This window comes from Saimiri boliviensis, chromosome 12, assembly GCF_048565385.1.
Source record: "Saimiri boliviensis isolate mSaiBol1 chromosome 12, mSaiBol1.pri, whole genome shotgun sequence".
Classification (NCBI taxonomy): domain Eukaryota; kingdom Metazoa; phylum Chordata; class Mammalia; order Primates; family Cebidae; genus Saimiri; species Saimiri boliviensis.
Genome location: NC_133460.1, coordinates 103844810 through 103871488, shown reverse-complemented (window position 1 = coordinate 103871488; position 26679 = coordinate 103844810). Strand labels below are relative to the sequence as shown.

Below are 26679 nucleotides of genomic sequence, written 5' to 3'. Positions count from 1 at the left end.
TGTGCCCTGGGTGGGTTTATGAGGCCTGGTCCTGTATCTTTCTAAGAGGCTGCTGGCTAAATGTCTGCAGGAGCCAGTAAGTCCTGTGAATGAAAGAGGCTCCTGGTGTGAGGCTGGAGGGAGTGGTGGGGACTGGAGCCAACTGAGGACAGCCCGTCTGCCTGCACAGTCTGTGGCTGGTGGTTTAGGGCCTGTGGCTGGTGGTTTAGGGCCTGTGGCTGTCTGGACTTTCCCTGCTTCAGGTTCTGTCTTCACCAACTCACTAACGGCAATCTCCTAGATCTTTGCTTGCCCTGGGACCCTGATGGCCTTTCTTCCCAAGGCACCTCTTCTATTCTTCCTAGGGCTGCCTGTTTTTCTAAAGAAGCTGGACATTTGGATCCATATGTGAAACCAGATGATTTTTAAATGTTGGAACTCATTTTAAAAAATTTAAACCCTTGCCTGCCAAACAAAACCTACCCACGGGCAGATGCGGCTTGTGGGTTGCCAGTTTTTGAGGTTTCATCTCCAAGAGCTGGAATCCATGGGCCAGGAGCTGTGAAGTGTCTGCAGACAACTGCTTGGAAAATGTACATCATGGGTTTATTTAACGGCTTTTCCGGGCGCAGACGCACATCCCCCCAGATGGCACAGTGCGGCCTTTTCTCCGCCACCTTCCTCTCCGGAGGTGGCAAGGGAGGATTCTAAGATGGAGTCTCTTTGGCTTGAACTTCCCAGGCCTGCCTGAAAAGCCATTGCTGGGTGTGACCCTCGGATTTTGCTTTCTGGCTTTTTCTCTCCTTTGGGTGAACTTGGCCGGAGCCTCCTGGGTGGAGAGGGGGCCTCAAGGGAAAGTGAGAAGCAGGTGGGGGGGGATGCTTTGGAATGTTAGGATTCAGGCTAAGGGCCTTCAGAACAGGAGCCTCTCTGTTGTCCTTTGTCCCCAGCACCAAGGACAGGGCCCGGGGACCATCAGCGATAAATGGTAGACTCTGCAACTACTGCAACCAGCCTCACCGTAAAATCCTAGCTCAGAGTCAAGCAAGCAAACAGATGTCCTTTCCCCTGCCTTCTTCTTTTGACTATTAGAGGTAGGAGAGGCCTGGGGGTGGGCCAGCCCACGCTTGCAGTGTAACAAGGAAGTGAGGTCCCCGCAACACGGCAGAACTAGGATGTGAACCAGCCCCCATGAGGTCACCTGTTGTTCCCTGCACACCATGCTGCTCTGTGCCTCCGTTCAGTTGAACTCCCTGAATCTTTGTGAAGTGCCTGCTTGATGCCCGGCACTGAGCAGGAGGCAGCCCAGGGACAAGACAGGTGAGCAGCACCAAGGAAGGCGCCTGGAGGGAGCAAGCCTGTGCAGGTGCTAGGATGGGCGTGGAGATGGGAAGTGCATGTGTCGTGGGAGCAAGGCGAGGGCAACAGGGAGGGATCCAGGGGAAGTGGCTTTTTAGCTGAGACTTGGAGGGAACGCCCTCCCTCCATTGAGATGGGAGGGCGTTCCCGGGAGCAGCGACAGTGTGTGGGCAGGCAGGGCTGGCGAGAAGAGCTGAGGGAAGACCAGAAGGAATGAGTGGCATGTTTGAGGGGGAGGCTGCTGTGCTGTGCTTCAGGCTGGCAAGGAAGCCACACCTGGGAACCTGGGTGCCAAGGTGAGCAGGGCCGGGAAAGCCCCTGCAGGACTTTAATGGGGTGGTTGGGAGGATGGGGTCAAACTTCCGACGTGCCTCCTCCAGCCTTTCAGGTCAGGCAGGTCTGGTGTTGGGTTGCCCTGCTCTGTCCATGTCCTACAGAGAGAGCTTCAGAACGGGCAGCCCCTTTCCATGCCTGTACCCCGACACATCCAGCATAGGACTTCTTTTCTCTTCTCTTCTCTTCTTCTTTTTCTTCTACTTCTTTTTTAATTTTATATTATAATTATTTTTTTTGAGACAGGGCTTCAGGCTGGAGTATAGTTCCACGATCTTGGCTCACTGCAGCCTCCACCTCCTGGGTTCAAGTGATCCTTCTGCCTCAGCCTCCCAAATAGCTGGGATTACAAGTGTGTGCTACCACGCTTGGCTAATTTTTGTATTTTTTGTAGAGATGGGGTTTCACCATGTTGGCCAGGCTGGTCTTGAACTCCTGATCTCAAGTGATCTGCCTGTCTTGGCCTTCCAAAGATTGGGATTGCAGGTGTGAGCCACTGCGCCTGGCCCAGCTTAGGACTTCTCTAGAAAGTCTGTGTCCTTAAGCCTGGAATGCAACCGGCAATTGCTTTGGTGCAGTGAATGCCACCGTCCCGTCACTGCCTGAGAATGCAGATTGGGTGGAGGCATTGGTGATACCTGGGGTGTTTGTCCTGGAGTGTCTGGGCCCCAATGTGAGTCATCGTTCCCATTAGAAGATGCAGGGATATGATCTGAGTAGTTAAGCAGCAGCTTGCCTGAGGCTGGGCACAGTGGCTCACGCCTGTAATTCTAGCACTTTGGGAAGTCAAGGGGGTTGGATCACTTGAGCCAAGGAGTTCAAAATCAGCCTGGGCAACATGGTGAGACCTTGTCTCTATAAACAAATACAAAAAAAAAAAATTAGCTAGACATGATGCTGTGCACCTGTAGTTGCCTGGGGTGATTGAGGCTGCAGTGAGCTATGATCATGCCACTGCACTCCAGCCTGGGTGACAGAGTAAGACCCTGTCTCAAAAGAAAAAAAAAAAAAAAGAATTCAGAGCCACATTTCTGATGCCAGGCATCTCCTAGTGAGTCCTGCTGCTTGGGAAGTAAAGCCCGGGAGTAAGCTCTAAATTACTAATTTACAAAAGTCAGGGGGGCGGGGGCGGGGAACATAGGCACTGGGAGAAGTCACCTAACTGAATTGCTTTGTTCTTTTTTTTTTTTTTTTTTTTGAGACAAAGTTTTGCTCTTGTCACCCCAGCTGCCCTGGCTGGAGTGCAATGGCACGATCTCAGCTCACTGCAACCTCCGCCTCCTGGGTTCAAGTGATTCTCTTGCCTAAGCCTCCCGAGTAGCTGGGATTGCAGGTGTCTGCCACCACACCTGGGTAATTTTTATATTTTTAGTAGAGACAGGGTTTCACCATGTTGGTGAGGCTGGCCTCAAACTCCTGTCCTCAGATGAGCCATCTGTCTGGGCCTTCCAAAGTGCTGGGACTACAGACGTGAGCCGCTGCGCCCGGCCAGTTCTTTTAAATCCTCTATTGTGCACTTCACCTAACTGGATTTCATAGTCAAACTTATCACATCTGTTCCAGCAGGGAGACCATGGGAGGATTTTTCTTCCCATCCAAGTACTAACCAGGCCCAACCTTGCTTAGCTTCTGAGATCAGATGAGATCTGATCGGGCACACTCAGAGTGGCATGGCCGTAGATGGGAGGATTTTTTTCTCTCCGTCAACTAAGGCCATTGAGGAGTCAATGCAAATTCGGCTGTTATCTCCGTTGTTTTAATAGAACCTGTGTTGGTTCATTCCTTGACTTCCATTACCCAGCACTCACCGACTCTGTGTATCTGTGTCATTTACTTGTCTGTCTTCGTGTGGTTTGTCTTGTGGGCTCTGGGAGCGGTGACCGCTTCTTCCCCAGTGTCTCTGGGGGCCTAGACCCATGCCTGACATATGTGAACTTGACTTCCTCTTTGTGGGACGAAGGCATTCCATTTCCTGGATGCAGGTCCTCTTCTCTCCTGAGTCATTCCCTCATTTGGGGAATAGCACATGAGAATGACTTCTTCCCTCCAGAATGACTCACGAGAGAAGAGCCCAAAACACAGCCGGCATTAGCTTCTCGAGAAAGGGGGCCAGGCAGGTAGAGGTGTAAATGCCTGTGAGTGGAAATGTTATTTTTTTCCTACCCTCCCACCTCATTGGTAATCTGACAGAGCATACAGTTCTGAGGTGGAACGAACTCAGAAGTTTGAAGACGTCTCGTAGTCTACTTTTGTTGAGAATCAGTAATTTATATGTAAACTGTTCTGTTTTCTTTCTTTTTTTCCCTCTCTGGGATATTATAGGATCTCTTTTCTTTTCTATTTTTCTTTTTTGTCCCTTTTTCTTTTCTTTTCTTTTTTTGAACAAGGTTTCACTCTGGAATGTAATGGCACAATCTCTGCTCACTGCAACTTCTGCCTCCCAGGTACAAGTGATTCTCCTGCCTCAGCCTCCCCAGTAGCCAGGATTACAGGCACTCGCCACCACACCTAGCTAAGTTTTTATTTTTAGTAGAGATGGGGTTTCGCCATGTTGGTCAGGCTGGTCTTGAACTCTTTTTTTTTTTTTTTTTTTTTTTTTTGAGGCAGAGTCTTGCTTTGTCGCCAGGCGCCAGGCTAGAGTGCAGTGGCGCAATCTCGGCTCACTGCAACCTCCACCTCCTGGGTTCAAGCAATTCTCCTGCCTCAGCCTCCGGACCTCAGGTGATCCACCTGCCTCCACCCCCCTAAGTGCTGGGATTATAGGCATGAACCACCACGCCCGGCATTTTCCCTTTCTTTTTGAGACAGGGTCTCACTCTGTCACCCAGGCTGGAATATAGTGAGATCACAGCTCTTTGCAGTCTGGACCTCCTGGGATTAAGCAATCTTACCATGTTGCCTCGGCTGGTCTCAAAAGAAATCCTCCTACCTCAGCCTCCCAAAGTGCTGGAATTACAGGTGTAAGCCACTCCACCTGGTCAGGATCTTTTCACCAATATTCTAAAATTGTTCAGTCAGGGGCTTTGGAGGTGGAGACAGAGTTCAATCTTTTTGTGGATTCTTTGTGGAGTCTTATAATCTGGAAATGTGTAGTTCTGGGAAATGGTCTTATGTTGCTATTATTACGATCATCATTTTAGTAATTTTTTTTCCTTCCGTTGTCTCTGGTCTCTTTTCCAAGGATGATCTTTCACCCCTGCGTTGAGCCCTTAATTTTGTCTTTTATTCTTCCTATTTTTAAATTTTTTTTTTTTTTGGTTTTTGGAGGTTTCAACTTTATCTTCAAATCCTCCTATTGAGTTTTTTCTGCCTTTTTATTTTCTCCAGACAACCGCCCTCTAGTCTCTTCTTGGTGGGGCACAAGCCTGCTATGTTCCTAAACTAAATGTATTTCTAATTAACCATGTCAGGAGAAGTTTGCTAGGAGGGTCTGTATTTGGAATTTCCCCGAATCCCTTTATTCAGTTTGGCATCTCATTCCTGCCGTCCTCTGTGCCTCTGTTCTGGAGCCTCCCTGGGTCTGTTTCTTGAGAAAAGAAAACTCAAGTCTTCTGTTGAAGGTGGGGAGGGAGCCACCTGACTGCTCAGGGTTGGCAGAGGGGCTGGAGGACCTGGAGGTCTGATGGCTTCTTTCTGCCGCCCTCATCAGTTTCATCTGGGCTCCCAGTGCCCCCAAGCTCCTGCCATCTCTGGATGTGCTTCTCGTTGGCACCCCCTCCCCACCTGTGCAGGGGCTTCGGTTTGTTTTTCTGTGTCTGCAGAGTCATCTGCTGTTCCTCTGACTGCTATCCATTTCCTGAGCCAGTTCTTGAAAATATTCTCATATCATTTACTGGACATTTTCTTTGCCTCATTTTCTTTCTGAAATTGATATGAAAAAGTTAGTGTCTTGATCCTTTCATTTTCCTAGGAATTCTCTCCTGCATTCCATCTCTGGCAGAGGACGGGGTGGAGAAGAGCCGGAGGCCAGCAGATGGGATGGGGGTGGGGATTGGCTACAGGGGATTGAAGTTTCCAGCTTCCCAGAGTAGTGGCTGTGGGGTCTGCCAGCCAGGAGACCACTCCTTTAGTTTGTGTTAATTCAAGGTGTTGGTGGGATGTCCAAGTCTATGTTGCTAGAAACCAGTTGGCTATGTGGGTCAGTGGCCTGGGGAATGGTTGGGCTGAAATCTGGGAGGAACATGGCATTAGAGTTGTCAGCCAAGGTGAGAAGTCTGGGAAAGCCCAGAACTCACAGAGGGGATGGGGAGACAGAAGCTGGGAGACAGACACAGGGAGGTGTTGGGGATCCTGAGAGGACAGGCTCTTACGAGGTGGGGAAAGTGAGAAGAGAAGACAGTGGTGCTGAGCAGGGCTGGGGCCAGCTCGCTCCAGAGGAAGGTCTGAGGGGCCTCTCCTGGGGGGCGTCAGTGGGCTGGTGGAGCTGCAATGGCTGGGCAGAAGCCTGGGTGTGACAGAGGAGAGAATGGGAGGGGCGATGGAGACATGGGTGCATGCTTTTATTTTGAGATATTTCAAAAAGGAATTGGGGCCAGGCACAGTGGCTCATGCCTGTAATCCCAGCACTTTGGGAGGCTGAGGCGGGTGAGTCATTTGAAGCCAGGAGTTTGAGACCAGCCTGCCAACTTGGTGAAACCCTGTCTCTACTAAAAATAGAAAAAATTAGCCAGGCGTAGTGGCGCACACCTGTAATCCCCACTATTGGGGAGGCTGAGGCAGGAGAATTGCTTGAACTCGGGAGGTGGAGGTTGCAGCTTGGGCAAGGGCGGCTCTTTTATTTTTCTGGTGGGAAAGTTCAAGCATGCTGCTAGGGGAGGGAGGGGCTGTTATGGGCAGTGCTATTCTGAGCTTTGGGCTCCTGGTGTCTTTACAGTTTATCTGCATAGACGTGTGTGTCTGGAGCTGATAGGAAAGTGAATTTGCTTCTCCTGATCATGCACCTGCAGGGAGCAGGGTTCGAGAGCTGACGTCTGGCTGAGCGTTGTCACAGCCGAAGCACTGCCAGGCCTCGAAGAAAGGCCTCAGCCTCATGGGGTGCCTGGAAGGGCACAGGTGGGGTGCAGGTGCTCCATGAGTAGTCCCCGAGTTGATGGGCCCAGGTGGGGCCCTTCTCCAGCACCTGCCAGGACACCTTCAGATGCTGGGCATGTCGGGTATCCCCAGGGAGAAAGAGGCTCTCTGGTCCAGGCTGTGGCCAGCCACGTGAGTCAGGGCCGTCGAAGAGAAGCTGTCCATCCTTCCAGGCCACAGATGCAGAATCAACTCCACCAGTTCTGTTCCTACCCAAACAGTAGCTAGAATAGAGTTAACAAAGCTCTGGAAAAATCTACCAAAATATCTGCAGAGACTGGTTCTTCTTTTTCGCTCATGTCCTCGGCCTAGACACCAGGCCTTCCCGTGACTGGCTTGTGGTCACAGCGTCAGGGTTTCCCTTTTCAGTCATACTTCCTAGCCCAGCCGAGATAAGCTGAGCCCTGGAGCCGCTCACGGTGGGTATCTCACCGGCCAGGGCCTCAGCCCACACTGTTCTCACACTAACTCCGGAGGGATGGCCAGTGGGAGAGGGCAGGGCTGAGACCCTCGAGGCTTGAATTCCTGCGGTCCTGGAACCTACTTCCTCTCCCCAGTCCCCATCTGCCCCACCTCAAAGACTCAAGCCACTCACTGAACTTCTCTATTCAGAATTACTCAAGATAGCCTGGATTCATGTGTGTATGTGTGTGCATGTGTGCACGTGTGTGTGTGTGTGTGCACGTGTGTGTGTGTGTGTGAATATTCAAGGGAAGGGGAGGTCTAAAGAGATTTCTGTCCCCAGAACTCTGCATGGAGTTTGCTCATCTGCCTGGCTGAAATTCTCCTTTCATGAAGTGGCTTTAAAACAGGAAGTGGTTTTCCAAAAGTGCTGCTTCCTGACAGAGTGGGGTTGGTGGGTGGGAGGCTGTGGCTTCATGGAGCCGGTGGGTTCTTGGAGAGACGAGCAGGACCAGCGCCTAGTTGGTACCCCCTTGGGTCTCGAAGGCAGCCCCCAGACCTGTCTCCTGGATAGCCAGGCTTGTCTGGAGAGACGTCTGTGTCACCGAGTCTGGCATGGATGCATTGCTTCTGTTGACGGTAAAGGCAGGGTGGACAGCATGGCTTTGGGCGTTCACGCAACCTGCGCTGTCTGCCTGCAGGTGCTGGCGAGGCGTGCTTTCCCGCAGGACATGACAGGGCCACGCTGCGGCTTCGCGGAGTCTTTTGTCCTCAGTCCCCTGAACTAGAAAAAGGGTTACTCTTCCTTCCTTTCACGAACCAGCTGTCAAAACCTTTTGGTAACCACCTTCCTTAAGGGCAGGTTTGCAGAGCCTGGGATTTCCTAAACCAAGCTCCACAGCACATGTGGACCCCTAGGTGGGCTCATGGAGAGAAAGGCAGTTTTCCAGGCCCCCGCCCCCCCCCCCCACGTCATAGCTGTGTGGCTGCCTTGTAGAGGCATTTGTTGTCTGCCTTGCTCTGTAGGGTAAGGTCATGCTTTAGAGTCTAACGTTCAGAGAAACAGCCCCGTTTTTGCCGTTGGTGAGGTATGAGCACAGGAAGTCTCCTTTCTCTAAAAGAAAATAGAGCCGTCGGGGAAGTCCTGGAGGAGAAGGCTCTTGTGCCTGCAGCCCTGCGGTGAGGCACACTGTCCTGAAGACACAGTTCTTGCTGTGAGGTCATCTCCTTACCATCAGTGAGTGCCCTGAGCCAGCCTCGGTGCATTTCCGGTGAAACAGGAAGTCGGTGCTTCCCAGCAGGATGGCACTCAGACTTGAGGGCGGGCAGCGAGTGTTTTCTCCACTGGCCGTGCTCAGTCTCTCCTTACCTAAAAGGAAACGCACCTGCCTGGGAGGGCCGCAGACTGCGCCACCTGGAGGGGCCAGTATGTCTCTCGGAAGTGGAACTGAGCAGAATTCAGAGGCCTTGGATCCAAACAGTCCTGAGGCTCCCAGAGGCTCTCAGATAAGCCATGCCACCTCTCCTGCCCTCTGTGTCCTCATGGCGCTAACAGGAAAATGCTCTTTGCTGCATCTCCAGGAGATTAAGGAAATGGGACCACTCCAAGCAGGTGTCTGCAGCCTAGGTAACTGGTAGGGATAGGCATGCTTTAACTTGATTTTTTTTTTTTTGAGACAGAGTCTCATTCTGTCACCCAGGCTGGAGTTCAGTGGAGCAATCTTGGCTCACTGCAACCTCTGTCTCCTGGGTTCAAGTAATTCTCCTGCCTTAGCGTCCTGACTAGCTGGGATTACAGGTGCACACCACCACACACAGCTAATTTTTGTATTTTTAGTAGAGATGGGGTTTCACCATGTTGGCCAGGCTGGTCACAAACTCCTGACCTCAAATGATCCACCTGTCTTGGCTTCCGAAAGTGCTGGGATTATAGGCGTGAGTCACTGCGCTCAGCCACAGGATGGTTGTGAGTGGTACTGAGTACTCTCTGCGGGCCGGGATTCTTTCTGTCATCGCTTCTGAATGGATAGTGCCACAATTTTGTTCCAGGAGATGTGGCTGCAGATGCATGAAGGGGGTAGGGGCTTGGTGGTGTGGGCTCTCACAGATAGAAATTCTCTCTGGAGTGGCCTGAGAACGCCCGGGCTGCAGGGGATACCTTTCTCTTGCCACAGCAGCTCCTCTGGGCCTGGCTGGAGGGGACAGCAGGGCTCAAGCCAGGAAGGCTGGGTGTGCAGATAGTACACAGGCCCCATCTGTCTCCTCCAGATGCAAGAAAAGGCGAAGGAGATCTACATGACCTTTCTGTCCAGCAAGGCCTCATCACAGGTCAACGTGGAGGGGCAGTCTCGGCTCAATGAGAAGATCCTGGAAGAACCACACCCTCTGATGTTCCAGAAGCTCCAGGACCAGGTAACCCAACTTCCCTGCCTGCACCTTGATATGAAAACTTATAATAATTCCATGCCTGGAAGAATTTGGTGCAACACCAAATGTTAGACTCCCTGGAAACCATCTCATCCGGCCGGGCAAACTGAGGTACACTGAGGGGCCATGGCTGGTGAGAGCGGGGACTGGGATCCTAAGCTCGAGATTTGCCCCACAGGAGTCTTCCCCAGGTCTGTCTCTTCTTGGTCTACACACAGTTTGAACCAGCAGGTTCATCTGCCTTCTCAATCCAAATTAGAGGGGAGGTTGGCGCTATTTGAGGAACCTGTACTGAGAAAGCAACCTATAATTACTGACACTAAGAATAGATGGAAAACTCCAGAAAGCAAGCAGGAGGACTCAAAGTGGCTGGAGACTCAGGATGTTTCTGTGCAAATATCCAGACACCTCCACATACTTCTGGTGGCCCAGTACTGCAGGCTGTTCACAGTTCGTCATGTAGCGCCTGAGTCATAATGAAAAGGCTACCATCCGGCAGCATGTTCCATGTGACTTCTGATTCACATTTGGCTCTTGGAGGAGACCAGTGGAGGGCCTCCTGGAAGTGATGACTTTGAGCCAGTAGGAAGGATGCATGGGCATTGATTTGCGGAGGTAAAGGGAGGGGAATGCATAGTGAAAAGGGAATTTTTGTGACCGTAGCCAAATGAAGACATCGACCCCATCCTGGACCTCAGAATCTTTTAAACGCTGCCTAGTACACTTTAAAATGTAGCCAGAGTTGAGAACTTGGACTGACTGCTCTGCTCTAGGTATTCTCAATAATGATAACACTAACTACCGTTTAGTTTTTGGTTTTAGAGTCTCATTCTGTTCCCCAGGCTGGAGTACAGTGGCTCGATCTCAGCTCATTGCAACCTCCACCTCCTGAGTTCAAGCAATTCTCCTGCCTTAGCCTCCCTAGCAGCTGGAATTACAGGCCTACACCACCATGCCCAGCGAATTTTTTGTATTTTTAGTAGAGATGGGGTTTCACCATGTTAACCAGGCTGGTCTCGATCTCCTGGCCTCAAGTGGTTTGCCCACCTTGGCCTCCCAGTGTTGGGATTACAAACATGAGCCACCGTGCCCGGCCCTAACTACCATTTAGGACTGCCCATTGAGCTGCTGCCTCACTTGGTGTGTGTTGTCTCCTTGATCTTCAGTGAGTGTTATTATTTCCATTTTGCTGATGAGGAAAGCAAGGTTCAGGGAGACTAAGTGGTTTGTTAGCATTAAGTCATGTAGGGAGCAGAACGTGCTGGAAGCCAGATTCACTCTCGTCCACCTGCCTTCAAAGACCACACTCCCCCCATGACCCCCGTGGCCTGTGTTGCTGGTTCTCAAAGCTCCGTGAGATCCCTGGAATAGAGGGATTGGAAAGGCCTGGTGAACGCAGGTCAGCCCCCTTCCCAGGACTGCAGGAGCCAAGGTAGGAGTGAGGAATGGGAGAGTTCTGACTCTGGGCGGTGCTCTGAGAGGTCCAGCTCGCCTGCCCAACAGCTCAAAATGGAGCTGGACCTCTATGAGTAGGCATGCCCCTTAGACTCATTCAGTGGGAGACTTAGCCAGTACAGAAAGGAAGAAACACAAGGGACAGAGGCTGATTTTTTTGTTAATGACAAAGAAATTTATTTATTTATTTACTTATTTATTTATTTTTGAGATAGGACTTCCCTCTGTTGCCCAGGCTGGGGCACAGTGGCATGAACCTCCCTGGCTCAAGTGATCCTCCCACCTCAGCCTCCCAAAGAGCTGGGGCCACAGGTGTGCGTCACACACCCAGCTAATTTTTGTGTTGTTTTGTAGAGTTGAGCTCTCACTATGTTGCCCAGGCTGGTCTTAAACTCCTGAGCTCAAGCGAGTCTCCAGCTTTGGCCTCCTAAAGTGTTGGGATTATGGGCAAGAGCTATTGTGCCCAGCCTCAGAAAAATTAAAAAAAAAATTAGTTATAAATATTTTTCTTTCTTTTTCTTTTCTTTTTTTTTTTGAGACAGAGTTTCACTCTTGTTACCCAGGCTGGAGTGCAATAGCGCGATCTCGGCTCACTGCAACCTCCGCCTCCTGGGTTCAGGCAATTCTCCTGCCTCAGCCTCCTGAGTAGCTGGGATTACAGGCACGCGCCACCATGCCCAGCTAATTTTTTGTATTTTTAGTAGAGACGGGGTTTCACCATGTTGACCGGGATGGTCTCAATCTCTTGACCTCGTGATCCACCCGCCTCGGCCTCCCAAAGTGCTGGGATTACAGGCTTGAGCCACCGCGCCCGGCCGCATAAATATTTTTGTAAATAAAAATTTACTTAAAAAATAATTTTATAAAAAGAAAAAAACAAAGTGCTGTAATCCCAGCACTTTGGGAGGCTAAGGCAGGTGGATCAGCTGAGGTCCGGAGTTTGAGACTAGCCTGGTCAACATGGCGAAACCCGCTCTCTGCTAAAAGTACAAAAATTACCCAGGCTTGGTGGTGAGTGCCTGTAATCTCAGCTACTTGGGAGGCTAAGGCAGGAGAATTGCTTGAGCCTGGGAGGCTAAGTCTGCACTGAGCTGAGATAGTGCCACCACACTCCAGCCTGGCAACAGAGTGAGAAAAAAAATTTTTTTTTAATTGGAGAGAGAGAAAGAGGCACGAAGTTTCCTCCTAAGGCATAATTGGGTGAAAACAAGGTATTTGGAATCAGAGCTGATTTCACAGTGAGTCTCTGTGTGAAGAGCCCCTGGGTTCTGTTTTGCTTTGAAAACTGTCCCTCCTGAGCCTTGCTGTCACTGTCAAAATGCGTGCTCAGCACCAGCCCCGGGTTTTTTGCTCACAAAGCCTCCCTTGAGAGCTCTGTTTTCCCAAGTGAAGGAGAGTGAAGCTGAGGGAAACATGTTTGGAGCCACAAGATTCCACAGAACTTTCAAAAGCCTCTCCCGCCCTTTGCTTTGCTGAGCGCTGCTGGGCTTTATGGTGGAGCCATAGAACAGCTGCTTTCCGAGTTCAGGTTCAGCACCGCCTCCCCGGGGAAGTGCTGGGGGACTTAGCTCCTCATCACCACGTGTGTGGGAGGGTCTGCTGCTCTCTGAGTTTCTCATAGGGCAGCTCTGACTTTGTAGGCACAGCTGGAACCTAGAGGGATGGGAAAATCTTCCCTGAGCCTCAAGCTAGATGTGCCAAATCCCATGCACCCTGTTTAAAGGAAAGCTTCTTGAGTTTTCAGGCAGGTCCTGTTTATTCTTGGTTTGCAGACAGTTCTAACAGGTTTTTCAGATCATAGCAGATTTGAAGTTGTGGTAGAGACTATGGAGTGATGAGCAGCAAGAGGTGATCACTGACAGCCAGGGAGGACACAGAAACGACCCTGAACCCAGGCACAGCACCGAGGCCTGAGCCTCTGGGTGTGGTGCCTCCATTGCCACACGCCACACCATGGGCATCCCTATGCTGCAGGACAGTGACGTGGTAAGTGAGCCTGGCAACCCCAAACGGTCAAGTAGAAGTTCAGTTGAGGTCAGTGTATTGTGTGAAGAATGCATTATTCATTTTAACAAGCATTTCATCAAAAACTTTTTTTTTTCTTTTTTTGGAGACATGGTCTCTTGCCCAGGCTGGAGTACAGTGGTACGATCTCCGCTCACTGCAACTTCTGCCCACTGGGTTCAAGAAATTCTCCTGCCTCATCCTCCTGAGTAGCTGGGATTACAGAAATCTGCCACCAGGCCTGGCTAGTTTTTCTATTTTTAGTAGAGATGGAGTTTCACCATGTTGGCCAGATTGGTCTCAAACTCCTGGTCTCAAGTGATTTGCCTGCCTCAGCCTCCTAAAATAGTGGGATTACAGGTGTGAGCTACTGCACCCAGCCAAAGACATCTTAAGAAAAGTTTGAGGGACTTAAAATGTTGCTACCGCCGGGCACGGTGGCTCAAGCCTGTAATCCCAGCACTTTGGGAGGCCGAGGTGGGTGGATCACGAGGTCAAGAGATCGAGACCGTCCTGGTCAACATGGTGAAAGCCCGTCTCTACTAAAAAAACGCAAAAAATTAGCTGGGCATGGTGGCGCGTGCCTGTAATCCCAGCTACTCAGGAGGCTGAGGCAGGAGAATTGCCTGAACCCAGGAGGTGGAGGTTGCGGTGAGCCAAGATTGCGCCATTGCACTCCAGCCTGGGTAACAAGAGCGAAACTCTGTCTCAAAAAAAAAAAAAAAAAAAAAAAATGTTGCTACCCAGAAAATTCGTGTAAGTGGTGAGATGACTCTCTGATTTAACTCAGTTCTGCAAGCTTGGTGTGCCCAGCCCTTTGGTGGCAAAGCCAGGAGAAGAAAGAGGTGGTGCTGTGGGCATTTCCCTAGTACTTTAGCCTAGAGTCAAGGCTGCCATTGGGCAAATTTAGGTTGGAGGAAGCAGGAGAGAAGGGGGTTCTTACAAAGCGGTGGTTTCTTCTGGGAATTGCTCCCTACAGTGTCTTTTTTTCTTTAAAAGCATCTATTCCTGGGAGATCTGATTCAGTCCTGGTTGGTCTGCTGAATTTGTTGTTTTATTCATTCCTTTATGTTACAATTATGAATTGAAGCCCTATTCTGTACCAGGGACTGTGCTGCGGACTATGTGTACCACAGGAAATTAGCACCCAGGAGGGCAGGGAAAGATCAGTGCTAAGAAGGAAATGCAGCAGGGGATGGACTGGGAGGGACTGGCAAGGGCCTGCTTGGGTCGGCACTCAAGGAGGGCGCCCTGGAGAGGTGACGGGGCCCTGAATGACCAGTGAGATCTGGAGGAGAGGACCTGGGAGCCAGGACCGTCCAAGGAGAGGCAAGTGCAAAGGCCCTGAGGCAGGAGCAGCGGGTGTGTGTGTGGTGGGGGGGTCAGCATGGTCAGAATGCAGCGAACAAGGGGGTGGTGGAAGGTCAGGCCCCGAGGCCCCGAGGCTGTGGTAGACAGTCTAATTGCAGGGATGTGAAAAGTGGCTGTTTATAGAATGTGCTGGTTGGGCGGTTGGGCTGGTAAGGCTTGGACCTCTTAAAGGCTGAGCACCTTGGCTCAGGTCCCTAGCTCAGGGCTGAGTCGGTCTCGCACCAGTTGGGCAAGAGAAGGCAGATAGCTCCATGCAGAGCCAGCTTCGTTATTAGAAAGTCAGACATGAAACCCTGACCTCCCGAGTGTGGCTCACCCTGTGTCTGGGGGGCGAGGGTGGCCTGACTTCTGTCCCTTCCTTTCTCCCCACTACCTATCACTCCCTGGATGTGGAGCTGCCAGATTTATCACAGTGCGTGAGCTTGGCCCTGAGCACCAGAGGCAGAAGTGGGGGATTCTGGTCCAGCCCTGCCTCTGTCTGACCCCAGGAGGGTTCTGTTTCTTAGTGTGACTTCTGTGTCCTCGTCTGTGACACGGGGCTCTGGGCAAACACTCTGCTACCTCTCTGAGCTGCGCTGCAAAGCAGTCTATAGTGTTCAGTGGCCTGGTTTTAAAAAGTCACTCCCTGATAGTCACTCCCTGATAATCACAATCTTATTTCCTTAGATCTGACTTCTCTTAGATCTGATGCCCCTACCCCAACTTGACTTTATTTATTTTTTTTTTGAGGCAGGGTCTCACTCTGCCACCCAGGCTGGAGTACAGTGGTATGATCTTGGCTCACCACAGCCTTGACTTCCTGGGCTCAAGCAATCCTCCCACCTCAGCCTCTCAAGTCGCTGTTACTATAGGCAAGTGCCACCATGCTCAGCCATTTTTTTTTCTTTTCTTATTTTTTTTGAGACAGAGTCTTGCTGTGTCACCAGGAGGCAGGCTGGAGTATAGTGGCACAATCTCAGCTCACTGCAATCTCTGCCTCCAGGGTTCAAGCAATTCTCCTGCCTCAGCCTCCTCAGTAGCTAGGACTACAGGCGCACGTCACCACGCCCAGCTAATTTTTGAATTTTTTAGTGGAGATGGGGTTTCACCATGTTGGCCAAGATGGTCTCGATCTCTTGACTTTGTGATCTGCCCGCCTTGGCCTCCCAAAGTGCTGGGATTACAGGTATGAGCCACCGCACCCGGCCTGCTCAGCCATTTAAAAAAAATTTTTTGTACATACTGGGTCTCACTATGTTGCCCAGGCTGGTCTCAAACTACAGGCCTCAAATGATCCTCCCATCTTGGCCTCCCAAACTGTTGAGATTGGAGGTGTAGGCCACCATGCCCAGGCTTCTTTCACTTTAGAAGTTAGTAACTGTGAGACTGCAGGCAAGATGTGCTCCCTCTCTGTGCCTGACTTTCCTCATTTGTGAAGCAGGGGTTATAATAATAAGGTATTCATGAACTCCTGATCTCCAGTGATCTGCCCACCTCAGCCTCCCAAAGTGCTGGGATTACAGGCACGAGCCACTGTGCCCTGCCTATTTTAATTTTTTTTTTTTTTGGATACAGGGTCTCCCTCTGTCTTCCAGGCTGGAATATAGTGGCACCATCGTGGCTCAAGCCATCATCCTACCTCAGACTGCCTAGTAGCTGGGAATATAGGTGTGTGCCACCACACTCGGCTAATTTTTAAAATATTTTTTCTAGGGGTGGGGTTCCTCAGGCTGGTCTTGAACTCCCTGGACTCCTGGGATCAAGCAATCCTCCAGCCTTCGCCTCCTACAGTGCAGCTGTGATTAGAGGCGTGAGCCAGCGTACCCGGCCTAAAATTTTCTTAAATTGTTGAATTAGTACATGCTCATTGTTAGGATAAAGAAAAGAAAATTCACGTATCCAGGAGGGTTTGCAGTGAAAAGCTGAGATCCCCTAGTCTTGCCCTCGTCCTCTCTCCCTAGTGGGAAATCATGACACCATTGGGCCTTTTGGGCTCTACTCACACATTGAAGAATGGAACACACTGACGTCTGCTCCGTGACTTAAAGTTGTTCCATGTGAAAGATTTAAAACACATTTCTCCTCTGGCATATTTCTTAGCCCCGGCTTACACCTTTCCTGCTCAGAAGCCTTTGGTTTAAGTTCTGCAGAGCAGCACGAAATAGCCGTGAGCATGATGAAGATGGAAAGGTCCAGATCACGGCACATGGCAATTTTGTGGCTTTCTCAGTCCACAGAAGAGAAGGGCATGGGCTTGGAGGAGTGAGGTGCTCATTCTTCTTCCATGACTGTGAGGGGTCCCCATGCCTACACATAAAAGCAGATTGTACATCTGCTAGGATGCCTTCCCGAGGCTTTGGGTCTGGTACTAAACTCTAGCCTGGAAAAGCAGAGCGGAGGTGGTCTTCTCCACTCAAAAGGAAGTCCTTATCCTCTGGCGCTTTAAAAAAAAAAAAAAAAAAAGGAAAACCAGCACTTTGGGATGCTGAGGTGGGTGGATCACCTGAGGTCAGGAGTTAGAGACCAGCCTGGCCAACGTGGTGAAACCCTGTCTCTACAAAAAAATACAAAAATTAGTCAAGTATGGTGGCACATGCCTGTACTCCCACCCACTCAGGAGGCTGAGGCAGGAGAATCGCTTTAACCTGGAAGGAAGAGGCTGCAGTGAGCCAAGGCCACGCCACCGCGCTCCAGCCTGGGCAACAGAGTGAGACTCTGTCACAAAAAAAAAAAAAAAAAAAAAGGAAAAGACTTGGGTGGGATGCTAGTGCTCCCAGCCACATCCTTGACAGAGAAAGCAGCCATGAATGGGGTCTGTTTTAGAAATGCAGTATCTTTGAGTTTCCCCAGAATGTAAGGAGGTGAGAAATGCTTCCTTTTCAACATAAATAAGAGGGGTGGACCAGCTATCGAGGACCTGGGACGGGGAGAGAGGGGCTGCCCGGCCTATGGTGATCATTTGAGGGCCCACAACCTCCCCTGCCCCATTATTTCTCCAAACACGACCTTGGCCTGAGTGCCCCTATATGACCATGGTTCCCTCTCCTGAGCTGTGGTAGTGGCCAGAGCCAGGGATTTGGGACATGTCAGTCTCATGGGTGCCGGGTGACATTTGCTCCAAAAGATCAAACCCAGGGCAGAAATGGGTATTTTCCAGCATACTTCACCAGAAAGGGCAGGTGTGGTTTTTTCAAACGGAAGGGAAGTTAACTGTCTGCGTACACCGTAGGCATCTGCCTCACGAGGGTCAGGGCGGGAAGGGCAGTATTTGAAACACTTTGGGATGTTTTTTGCAACTTTAAAATTGTATTTGGGGCCAGGCACAGTGGCTTAAGCCTGTAATCCCAGCACTTTGGGAGGCCAAGGCAGGCGGATCGCCTGAGGTCAGGAGTTTGAGACCCGCCTGACCAACATGGAGAAACCCTGTCTCTACTAAAAATACAAAATTAGCTGGATGCGGTGGTGCATACCCATAATCCCAGCTACTCGGGAGGCTGAGGCAGGAAAATTGCTTCAACCTGGGAGATTGTCCCAGTCTGGGCAACATGAGTGAAACTCTGTCTCAAAAAAAAAAAAAAAAAAAAAAAAAAAAAAAAAAAAAAAAAAAAAAAAATCAACTGGGAAAAAAAAAATTAGCTGGGCATGGTGATGTGTGCCTTTGATACCAACTGTTCAGGAGGCTGAGGCAAGGAGAATCAGTTGAACCAGGGAGTTGGAGGTTGCAGTGAGCCAAGATTGCACCGCTGCACTCCAGCCTGGTGACAGCCTGAGACTCTGTCTCAAAAAAACAAAAACCAAAAACAAAAGGTATTTGGGGGAGGAGGAGGGGAGAGTGGCACTCAGAGGAGCACTCAACTTGCCTTTCAATGACAAAAGGCAAAATTAAAATGCCTCTTCGCCCAGCAGAAAGTGAGTCATGTCATTTGGGTCTGGAATTTGAGTTGTATGGATTGTAGAAGAAAGCACACAATCCACTCCACACATGTGACAAGCAGTGACCCTGTAACCCGTGAGCCTGGGAGAGGATTTCGTCCAAGCAAGGTCTCTCTGCTCCTGTTGGTGTCCGGACTCTTTCTGGAGTTCCGATCCCGCCCCTGGCACACTGTACATCTCTGGCCGGTCTGTCTACAAAGCTGGAGTGCCGTGCAAGGTGACAGAAGCTTCTGTGTGGCCCATCCTGGTGCTCTGGGGCAAGGGCTGACTTGAGCTGCTTCATCTGCTCATCTGCTCTCTGCCAGGTGCCCTCTGGCCTCCTCCTGGGTGCAGCCTGTTCCCACCTGAAAGGGAGGTGGTCTTCTATTACCGGGAAGAAGCGAGGACTGAAAAAAAAAGAAAGAAAAGGAGGTGGTCTTTACTTTAGGGGGCGGGCACACCCGTTTGCACCTTGCCCCAACAGCCTCGTCCATGCCTAGCCACTTCTGAGGACTGGAGGGACAGGAGCTTGCTTTCTTCTCCCTTTCTGTCTCTTGCATGGGTACAAAAGCACATCTGTAGTCCATGTGTGGAAAGAGGATGCATTCTAGAGCTGCAATTCAGGGACAGTGGTGCTTCCAATTTCTTTCAGTGATTTTCATATAAAACGAAACCAAGTTCTTAAAGCAAATATGATATCCCACTAATTAAACTTTCACTGCTCTAAGGAATTATTTTTTCTTCTTGTGCCTGATTGAAATAACATGGCAGAGGGTTTTGAAGAGAAGCAAGGATGCTTGTTTTGTTTAGGTCTTCTGTACTTGTTTTCTGAGAAGTGTTAAAATATTTATTAGGCTTGAAATGCAATGAATGGAGACAGTGACACAATATTCATAGAGGGGCCTTCAAGGCTGGTTGAGCTCCTCGTTCCTGCACAGATGAGTACATCAAGGGAAAGTCCTGTCCTGGAGCAGCACATTTTGAACAGTCTGAAGTTGGAGCACTGCGTGGATCTTTTTCTTTGCAAAAAGGGCAAATCCTGCTCAGTCACAGCACTGTCTGGGATCTGGAGAGGAGAGGTGCCTTGGTGATATAAGGACCTTATTTTTGCAGGACGGTTGTGCAGAGTTGCACATCTGCAGGAAGCCTCTTTCCTCATTTTTGTCTGAGTCTCACTTCCAGCAGCCTGTAGGATTGGATCCCAAGGCAACGATGCTAAACAGTTTACAGTCCAGGCATGCAGCTCGCAGATGTGGGGATGCCAAAACCCCAAACCTCGCTAAGCCACTGCTGTCTTGGCCAAAAAGAAAAAGAGATACAGAATGCAGTTCAGCTGCCAACTTGAGTTTCCTGCTTCACTGGCAGCCGTTCGTAGGACAGATGGCCGCCTCTGCTCTGCTCCTGCGTCTTCCACTCACCTCCAGCCTCCCCCTTAGCCCAGATGGCTCCATTTTTCTCTTCCTTGTGGACATTTAAGGAGTCTCACCGTGTTGTTCAGGTGCCCATGATAGTCCAGCCCTGGTGAAGTCAATTTTCCTCCTCAGGAAGCCCTGCTTGATGGCACTGTCTGGGACCCCTTAGGCCTCCTTCATTTTCTGTACTTGAGCAGGGGTGAAGTGAAACCAGCAAGCTGACTAGATGAGCCTCCTTGGGCTGTTGTAAGCAATGACCCCCAAGCCAAGTGGCTTCAAACAGCAGAAATGTATTCTCTCAGCAGAAATGGTTTGAAAATCTGACATCAAGGTGTTGGCAGGGCCCTGTCCCCCACAAGGCTCTGGTGGGTGGGGGGTACTTCTTTGCCCCATCCAGCTTCCAGACTGCTGGTGGCTGCCAGCCCTCCTTAGTGCTCCTTGGCGTGTGGCTGCATCACGATCTCTGCCTCTGCCTTCACACACCTTTCCTCTGTGTCTCTCTGTGTCCCCTCCTCTTCTGATAAGGACACCCAGTCCTTGGATTTAGGGCCGACCCTAAATGGAGAATGATTTCATTTTGAGACCTTAAGCAACCCTCTTTTCAAATGAGGTCCATTTTAAGATTCCAAGTGGATGTAAGTGTAGGGGAGCACCATTCACCCCACTACTGACCTTTCGCGATATTTATTTCTCACTTAGACACATGGATATACCCTTAAAGAATGTATGTGGAGCTGGGCACGGTGGCTCATGCCTGTAATCCCAACACTTTGGGAGGCTGGATCACCTGAGGTCAGGAGTTTGAGACCAGCCTGGTCAACATGGTGAAACCCCATCTTTACTTAGCCGGGTGTGGTGGTGTGTGCTTGTGATCACAACTACTCAGGAGGAAGAAACAGGAGAATCGTTTGAACCTGGGAGGTGGAGGTTGCAATGAGCCGAGATCATACACTGCACTCCAGCCTGTGTGACAGAGTGGTACTCCATCTCAAAAAAAAAGAATGTATTTGGAATCATTGTTTTTAGACAGGGTGTGTTTTAAAATTTAGTATCAGTCATTTAACATTCATGGGAAGTTTTCCAGGTTAAACTCTTCTTTGCAGCCCGTGTTTTTATTGTCCTGCCGTGCAAATGGCAGATGGCCTCATGGTCGGGAGTGGGGACTCCAGAGCCTGCCGGGGCTGGCCTCCCGCCCGTCTGTTTTGCTCACTGTTACATGCTGAACTTCGTCTCCCTAATCCATATGTTGAAGTCCTAATCCCCAGAATGTGACTTTATTTAGAGACAGACCTTTAAAGGGGTAATTAACATTAAACAAGGACATTGAGGTGGGCCCGAATCCAATCTGACTGGTGTCCTTACAAGAAGCAGGGGACCCCTAGGCCACCCTCTTTTTTTTCCTGAGGTAGGACGGGCGTGGTGGCTCTCACCTGTAATCCCAGCATTTTGGGAGGGCAAGGTGAGCGGATCACCTGAGGTAGGGAGTTAAAGACCAGTCTGACCAACATGGTGAAACCCTGACTCTACTAAAAACACAAAAAAATTAGTCAGGCGTAGCAGCGAGTACCTGTAATTCCAGCTACTCAGGAGGCTGAGGCAGGAGAATCGCTTGAACCCTTGAGGCGGAGGTTGCGGTGAGCTCCATTGTGCTCCAGCCTGGGTGGCAAAGACAGACTCTATCTCTCTAAAAAAACAAACAAACAAACAAACAAAAAAAACAAAACAAAACCCAAAGCCCAAAAACAAACAAAAGAAGAGGAGGTAAGGACACACGTCCATGGGGGAGACCCTGTGAGGACGCAGGGAGAAGGTGTGGTCTACAGGCTAAGGAGAGAAACAACCCTGGTGGCACCTGACCTAGGTCTTCCAGCCTCCAGAACTGTGAGGACCCTCTAAGCCCCTCTCCTCCCCTGTCAAATCAGGGTCCTCATAGCGCTGCAGGGAGAACTGAACGAAAGGACGCCCACACGCTGCCCAGCGCAGGTCTGGAGGGCACTGTGGCCGCGTTGGTACTAGCCCAGTTCACTTTCCCAGCCTCTGCTGCTGCACAGCGAACGATTTCTGTCCACACAGTGGTAAACATTTACTGGACCCCAGTCGCAGCTACTTCCGCTGTGATAGATAGGGCTCTGGCCAGCAGCTAGCTGGGCACACTATCTCTGGCCGCGTTCTTGGAAGAAAGTTTTAGGTGAGTTATCCCTTTTCTTTTCTTTTTTTTTGAGACAGGATTTGGCTCTGTCACCCAGGATGGAGTGCAGTGGGGTGATCTTAGCTTACTGTAGCCTCAGCCTCTCCAGGCTTAGGTGATCCTCTAACCTCAGCTTCCCTAGTAGTTGGGACTACAGGCGGGTGCCACCAAGCTGCGTTAATTTTTATTAATTTTTATTTTTTTGAGACAGAGTTTTGCTCTTATTGCCCAGGCTGGAGTGCAGTGGTGCGATCTCGGCTCACCGCCACCTCTGCCTCTGGGGTTCAAGTGATTCTCCTGCCTCAGCCTCTGGAGTAGCTGGGATTACAGGCATGTGCCACCACACCTGGCTAATTTTGTACTTTTAGTAGAGACAGGGTTTCTCCATGTTGGTCTGGCTGGTCTCAAACTCCCAACCTCAGATGATCCACCTGCCTTGGCCTCCCGAAGTGCTGGGATTATAGGCATGAGCCACTGTGTCCAGCCAAATTTTTGTATTTTTAGTAGAGACAGGGTTTTGCTATCCACCTGCGTCAGCCTCCCAGAGTGGTGCTGAGATTTCAGGCATGAGCCACTGTGCCCGGCCTTAGTTGCATTCTGTATCCTCTAAGTCACCTTTGCTGAGCCCTGTCCCAGGAGCACCCTGTTGCTGTGGTCTCCTGAGCCAGGCCTGGGAGGTCCTCGGCTGGTGGCAGTCAGAAGTCTGCCTGTGCACCCCATGTAGACCAATCAGGCTTCCCACAGCCCAGGCGCATGAGGGCTTTGGGGACGATATCCGCTCCTATCTCCAGCCTGCCTGGGTCCAACAGCCTTGGCTGCCGCCCAGTCACTGCAGCAGCATGGGAGAGGGGCAAGGCTCCCAGAGCAGGAAGCCTCTGCATGAAGGACTTCTGCACTTGTGGGGCATTTCACACCTGCCCCAGCAGGAGTGGCCCTTACACTCTTGGTTCGCAGCTCCCTCCCCTTAGGCTTGCTGGCAGCCTTGGGATCTCAGGGCCCTGAGCTTCCTCCCGGCCAAAGCAGCCTCCTTCCCTCCCCCTCCTCCTCTGCCCTGGGTGCCCCCAGCACTGGCTTTTTTTCTTTCTCTCCTTTGAAGTCTGAGCCTCAGAGCCACTACAGGCAAACAGGATGTTCCTCTCCCACATGTAAAGACTTCGCACGAGAAGCTTGGGTCGCACTGCATCCTGCTCAGAGCGATGGGTCCCATCTATGTGGACCTGGGGTGGGAGTGGGTACAGGGCTGAGGCTGGGTGCCAGGCGGGCCCCTTGTGCACCTGGTTCATTAGTCACATTTGAGCGTTCATTGGACTTTGAACTAGGTGGGCATCTGAAAGTTCCCAGTGGGGGCTCTCGTGCCTGCAAGGGCTGAATATGCAGGTGTGACGCCTGCTTAGCACATTGCCGGGGACCATGACAGAGTGATGCTACTTCTCATCGCCCACCTCACCCTTAGCCATGATTTTTGTATTTGCTGGCATTAAAAAAAATGTTTTTTTCTCCAAACCTCAGCAAATTCCAGTCACACCTGGAATTACTGGATGGCTGCAAGATGGATGAGTGCCGTGGCATGGCACAGGACAGGAGCTTTGCGGGGCAGCTTCAGTCTTGCTGAGCAGCCAGAGGACTCAGGCAAGACTAGAAGGGCACCAGGTGATGTTTAACAGTTTAAAGAAAAGCTAAAGTCCCAGGTCTTTCTCTGGGTTGTGGGCTCTGTCTCTAGCAGAGTGACTCAGGCGGTTCTGCTGTGGTTGAAGCCATCTTGGGAAGAGGAAGGTGTAAAATGTGAGCGTTCCAGTTGCCTCCTGAGGCATCTCCCACCTCCAAGCAGATGTTCTGAGTCCTTTGAGTCCCTCGGATGTTTGTTTTATTTTTCATTTTTATTTATTTAATTTATTTATTAATTTATTTTTGAGACGGAGTCTCGCTCTTGTTGCCCAGTCTGGAGTGCAATGGTGCGATCTAGGCTCACCCTGCAACCTCCACCTCCCATTTCAAGTGATTCTCCTGCCTCAGCCTCCCAAGTAGCTGGAATTACAGGCATACACCACCACACCTGGCTAATTTTGTGTTTTTAGTAGATACGGGGTTTCTCCATGTTGGTCAGGCTGGTCTCCATCTCCTGACCTCAGGTTCTCTGCCCTCCTCAGCCTCCTAAAGTGCTGGGATTACAGGCATGAGCCACTGCACCTGGTCTTTTTAAATTTTTATTTTTTGAGACAGTCTTGTTCTGTTGTCCAGGCTGGAGTGTAGTAGTGCAATCTCAGCTCACTGCAGCCTCTGCCTCCTGGGTTCAAGCAATTATCCTGCCTCAGCCTCCCGAGTAGCTGGGATTACAGGCACATGCCACCACACCTGGCTTATTTTTGTATTTTTGGTAGAGACGGGGTTTCACTATGTTGGCCAGGCTGGTCTCGAACTCCAAACCTCAAGTGATCCACCTGCCTCTGCCTCCCAGAGTGCTGGGATTACAGGTGTGAGCCACCACGCCCAGCTTCCTCAGATGTTTAATTTACAAAATAGTTTGTGTGTGCTGGGAGAGGGCAGCCTTAAAAGATGTCAGGGTTTCCTACCCACTTGACAACCCTGCCTGGCAGTCAGAGACATTCTTGACATCTCTGGAACTTTCCATTTGGTTGAGCCTGTGTTTGTGCCATGTACCAGGGTGAACCGTGTGGATTTTTAGTTGCAGAATGTTCTGAAAGTTAAGTGGAAAGATCTGAGAGAGATAGAGACAAGGGATGAGAAAAAGATCATGCCCCTCGACAGCTGGAGAAGGCTCTGTGTTTCTCCTTTCCCTGCCCCTTTCATGGGGCAAGGGAGGAGATGGCACAGGATTGGGTAGGAATGGGGGAAACTGGAATGCTGGCCACAAGGATTGTGGCCCAGAAGAGAGATTCGGTGGAGGCCAGAGGAAGCTACTGTGCCTGGGGACAGCCATCTGAGCACCTGCCATGCCGGCGGGGGCAGGGCTCTAATCTGGGGGTCTTCAGCTCTGTTGGGGGTCCTCTTCATCCACCCGACATACCTTAGAGTTGTTTCATTCTAGTTATGTCACAGATGTTGACATTCTGCAGCCGGCTGCTCTATTCCTTATTTGGGACCTGTTTCCTTGCTAAGATTATAGTTTCACTGCCCTGCCTGCAGTGAGTACACCTCATTTTGACTCTTGGCGCAATAATAGGTTTGTTTGAGATCTCGGATGCCAGACTTACTGGGAGTCTTAACAATACTGGCATCATATGATACATCAGTGATCTTTTTAACACCACTGCCTCTACAGAAATAGTTTCTATTTGGCTGTCTCAGCTCTTGGAGAAATACATCCTTGTGTTATCTACGCAAGTAAAATGGAGAGTCTTGAAGGACTTCTTGGTACAAGGCTCTGAATCAGTGCTGCGTGAATCTGTACTTCTATGGAACATAAAGGCATATTTGTTCATACGACTGTCTATATATTCCATTGAGATTATTTCATAATGACCAGAAATATCCAGGAAATCTGCCTTGTCTAGCATATGACTTATTTGAGCCTTTTTAGTGTATCCTTCGCACGTATCCGTATTCTTTGGCACATGGCAGGTATCTAATACATATTTGATAGGATGATTTATGGCCTGGATTAGCCTAAGTCTTCAGACTTTTTCTTCTTTTCCTCCTTAGATCTTTAATCTCATGAAGTACGACAGCTACAGCCGCTTCTTAAAGTCTGACTTGTTTTTAAAACACAAGCGAACCGAGGAAGAGGAAGAAGATTCATCTGATGCTCAAACTGCAGCTAAAAGAGCTTCCAGAATTTATAACACATGAGCCCCCAAAGAGCCAGGACTGGAAGCGTTAAGAAGCAAAGGAACTTCCTCTCAGGACCGCGCAGGGTTTATCATTGCTTTGTTATTTGTAAGGACTAAAATGTACAAAACCCTTCCACGGGATATGTGTGTTTTATTAACTGCTTCACCAGTAAGTTTTGCATGATGGCTAAGCTAATATAAAAATAATAATAATAACTTGGAAGTTTTCATTCACAAAACAGAGATTCCTTCAACACCGGACACTTTGAGCATTTTGTAGCTTCATTAAACTTCATGTAAGGCCACAGGGTGAAACATTTCACTACCTTTTACCTTGTAAGTGTTTGCTCTGCCTCTGGCGAGCGGACACAGGTCCACAGGTCACTTGGTCAATTAACTCAAGCAGGAATTGTTATGACAGACCTAGGCTACTGGGGGTATTTCCTGCCAGTTCCCTTTTGGGTTAAATACTCCTTGAGAGCAAGCTCAGTGCTGGAAGAAGAAAATGAATCACAGACCACCTCTAAAGATTCGGGAAGCTTGTGTGCGAGTGTCATCAAAGGGTTATTATTTCTTGTGCGTGGGTTGGTCCTGGTTTTGACCACAACCCATGACATTTCATGCAACACAGATAAATAGTTCATCTTGACGGAAACAAGATCTCAACCAGGAAGGAAAAAAAAAAAACACACAAATGGGAAATTGTCCAGGGTCCCCATGGCAACCCAAGGTATTGTTGAATGGGATTGTAGTACAGGCATGTGCTGAGGATGGATTGGTGGGACCCCTGGACCCTGTATCGGGAACACATCATAATCCTTTCCTCCATGCCCCTGCCCTTTGCTGGACTTGCTAACTCTGGCTTGAGACCTCAACAGGGAAGATAAATGCTGCCTATGAGCAGGCTCTTCCTGGGTGGGGAGGCTGTGAGTGGAGCAGGCTCGGGCCAGGCTGCCCCCACCAGCCCAGGTAACTCCACTTTCAGAGCAGAGCCCACCAG

At 50.1% G+C, this 26679-nt stretch overlaps 1 protein-coding gene across 2 annotated transcripts in view; it reads left to right on the top strand.

Moving 5' to 3' along the window:
* RGS10 (regulator of G protein signaling 10) overlaps positions 1-25895 on the top strand; it is a 43670-nt gene extending 17775 nt beyond the window's left edge. For both annotated transcript variants that reach the window (XM_003922146.3, XM_074382961.1), the window contains exons 4-5: positions 9412-9555; positions 25552-25895. In XM_003922146.3, the coding sequence (XP_003922195.1) occupies positions 9412-9555; positions 25552-25698 (291 nt within the window). In that variant the 3' untranslated portion in view covers positions 25699-25895. The remainder of the gene's footprint in view (positions 1-9411; positions 9556-25551) is intronic.
* Positions 25896-26679: the final 784 nt, after the last annotated feature.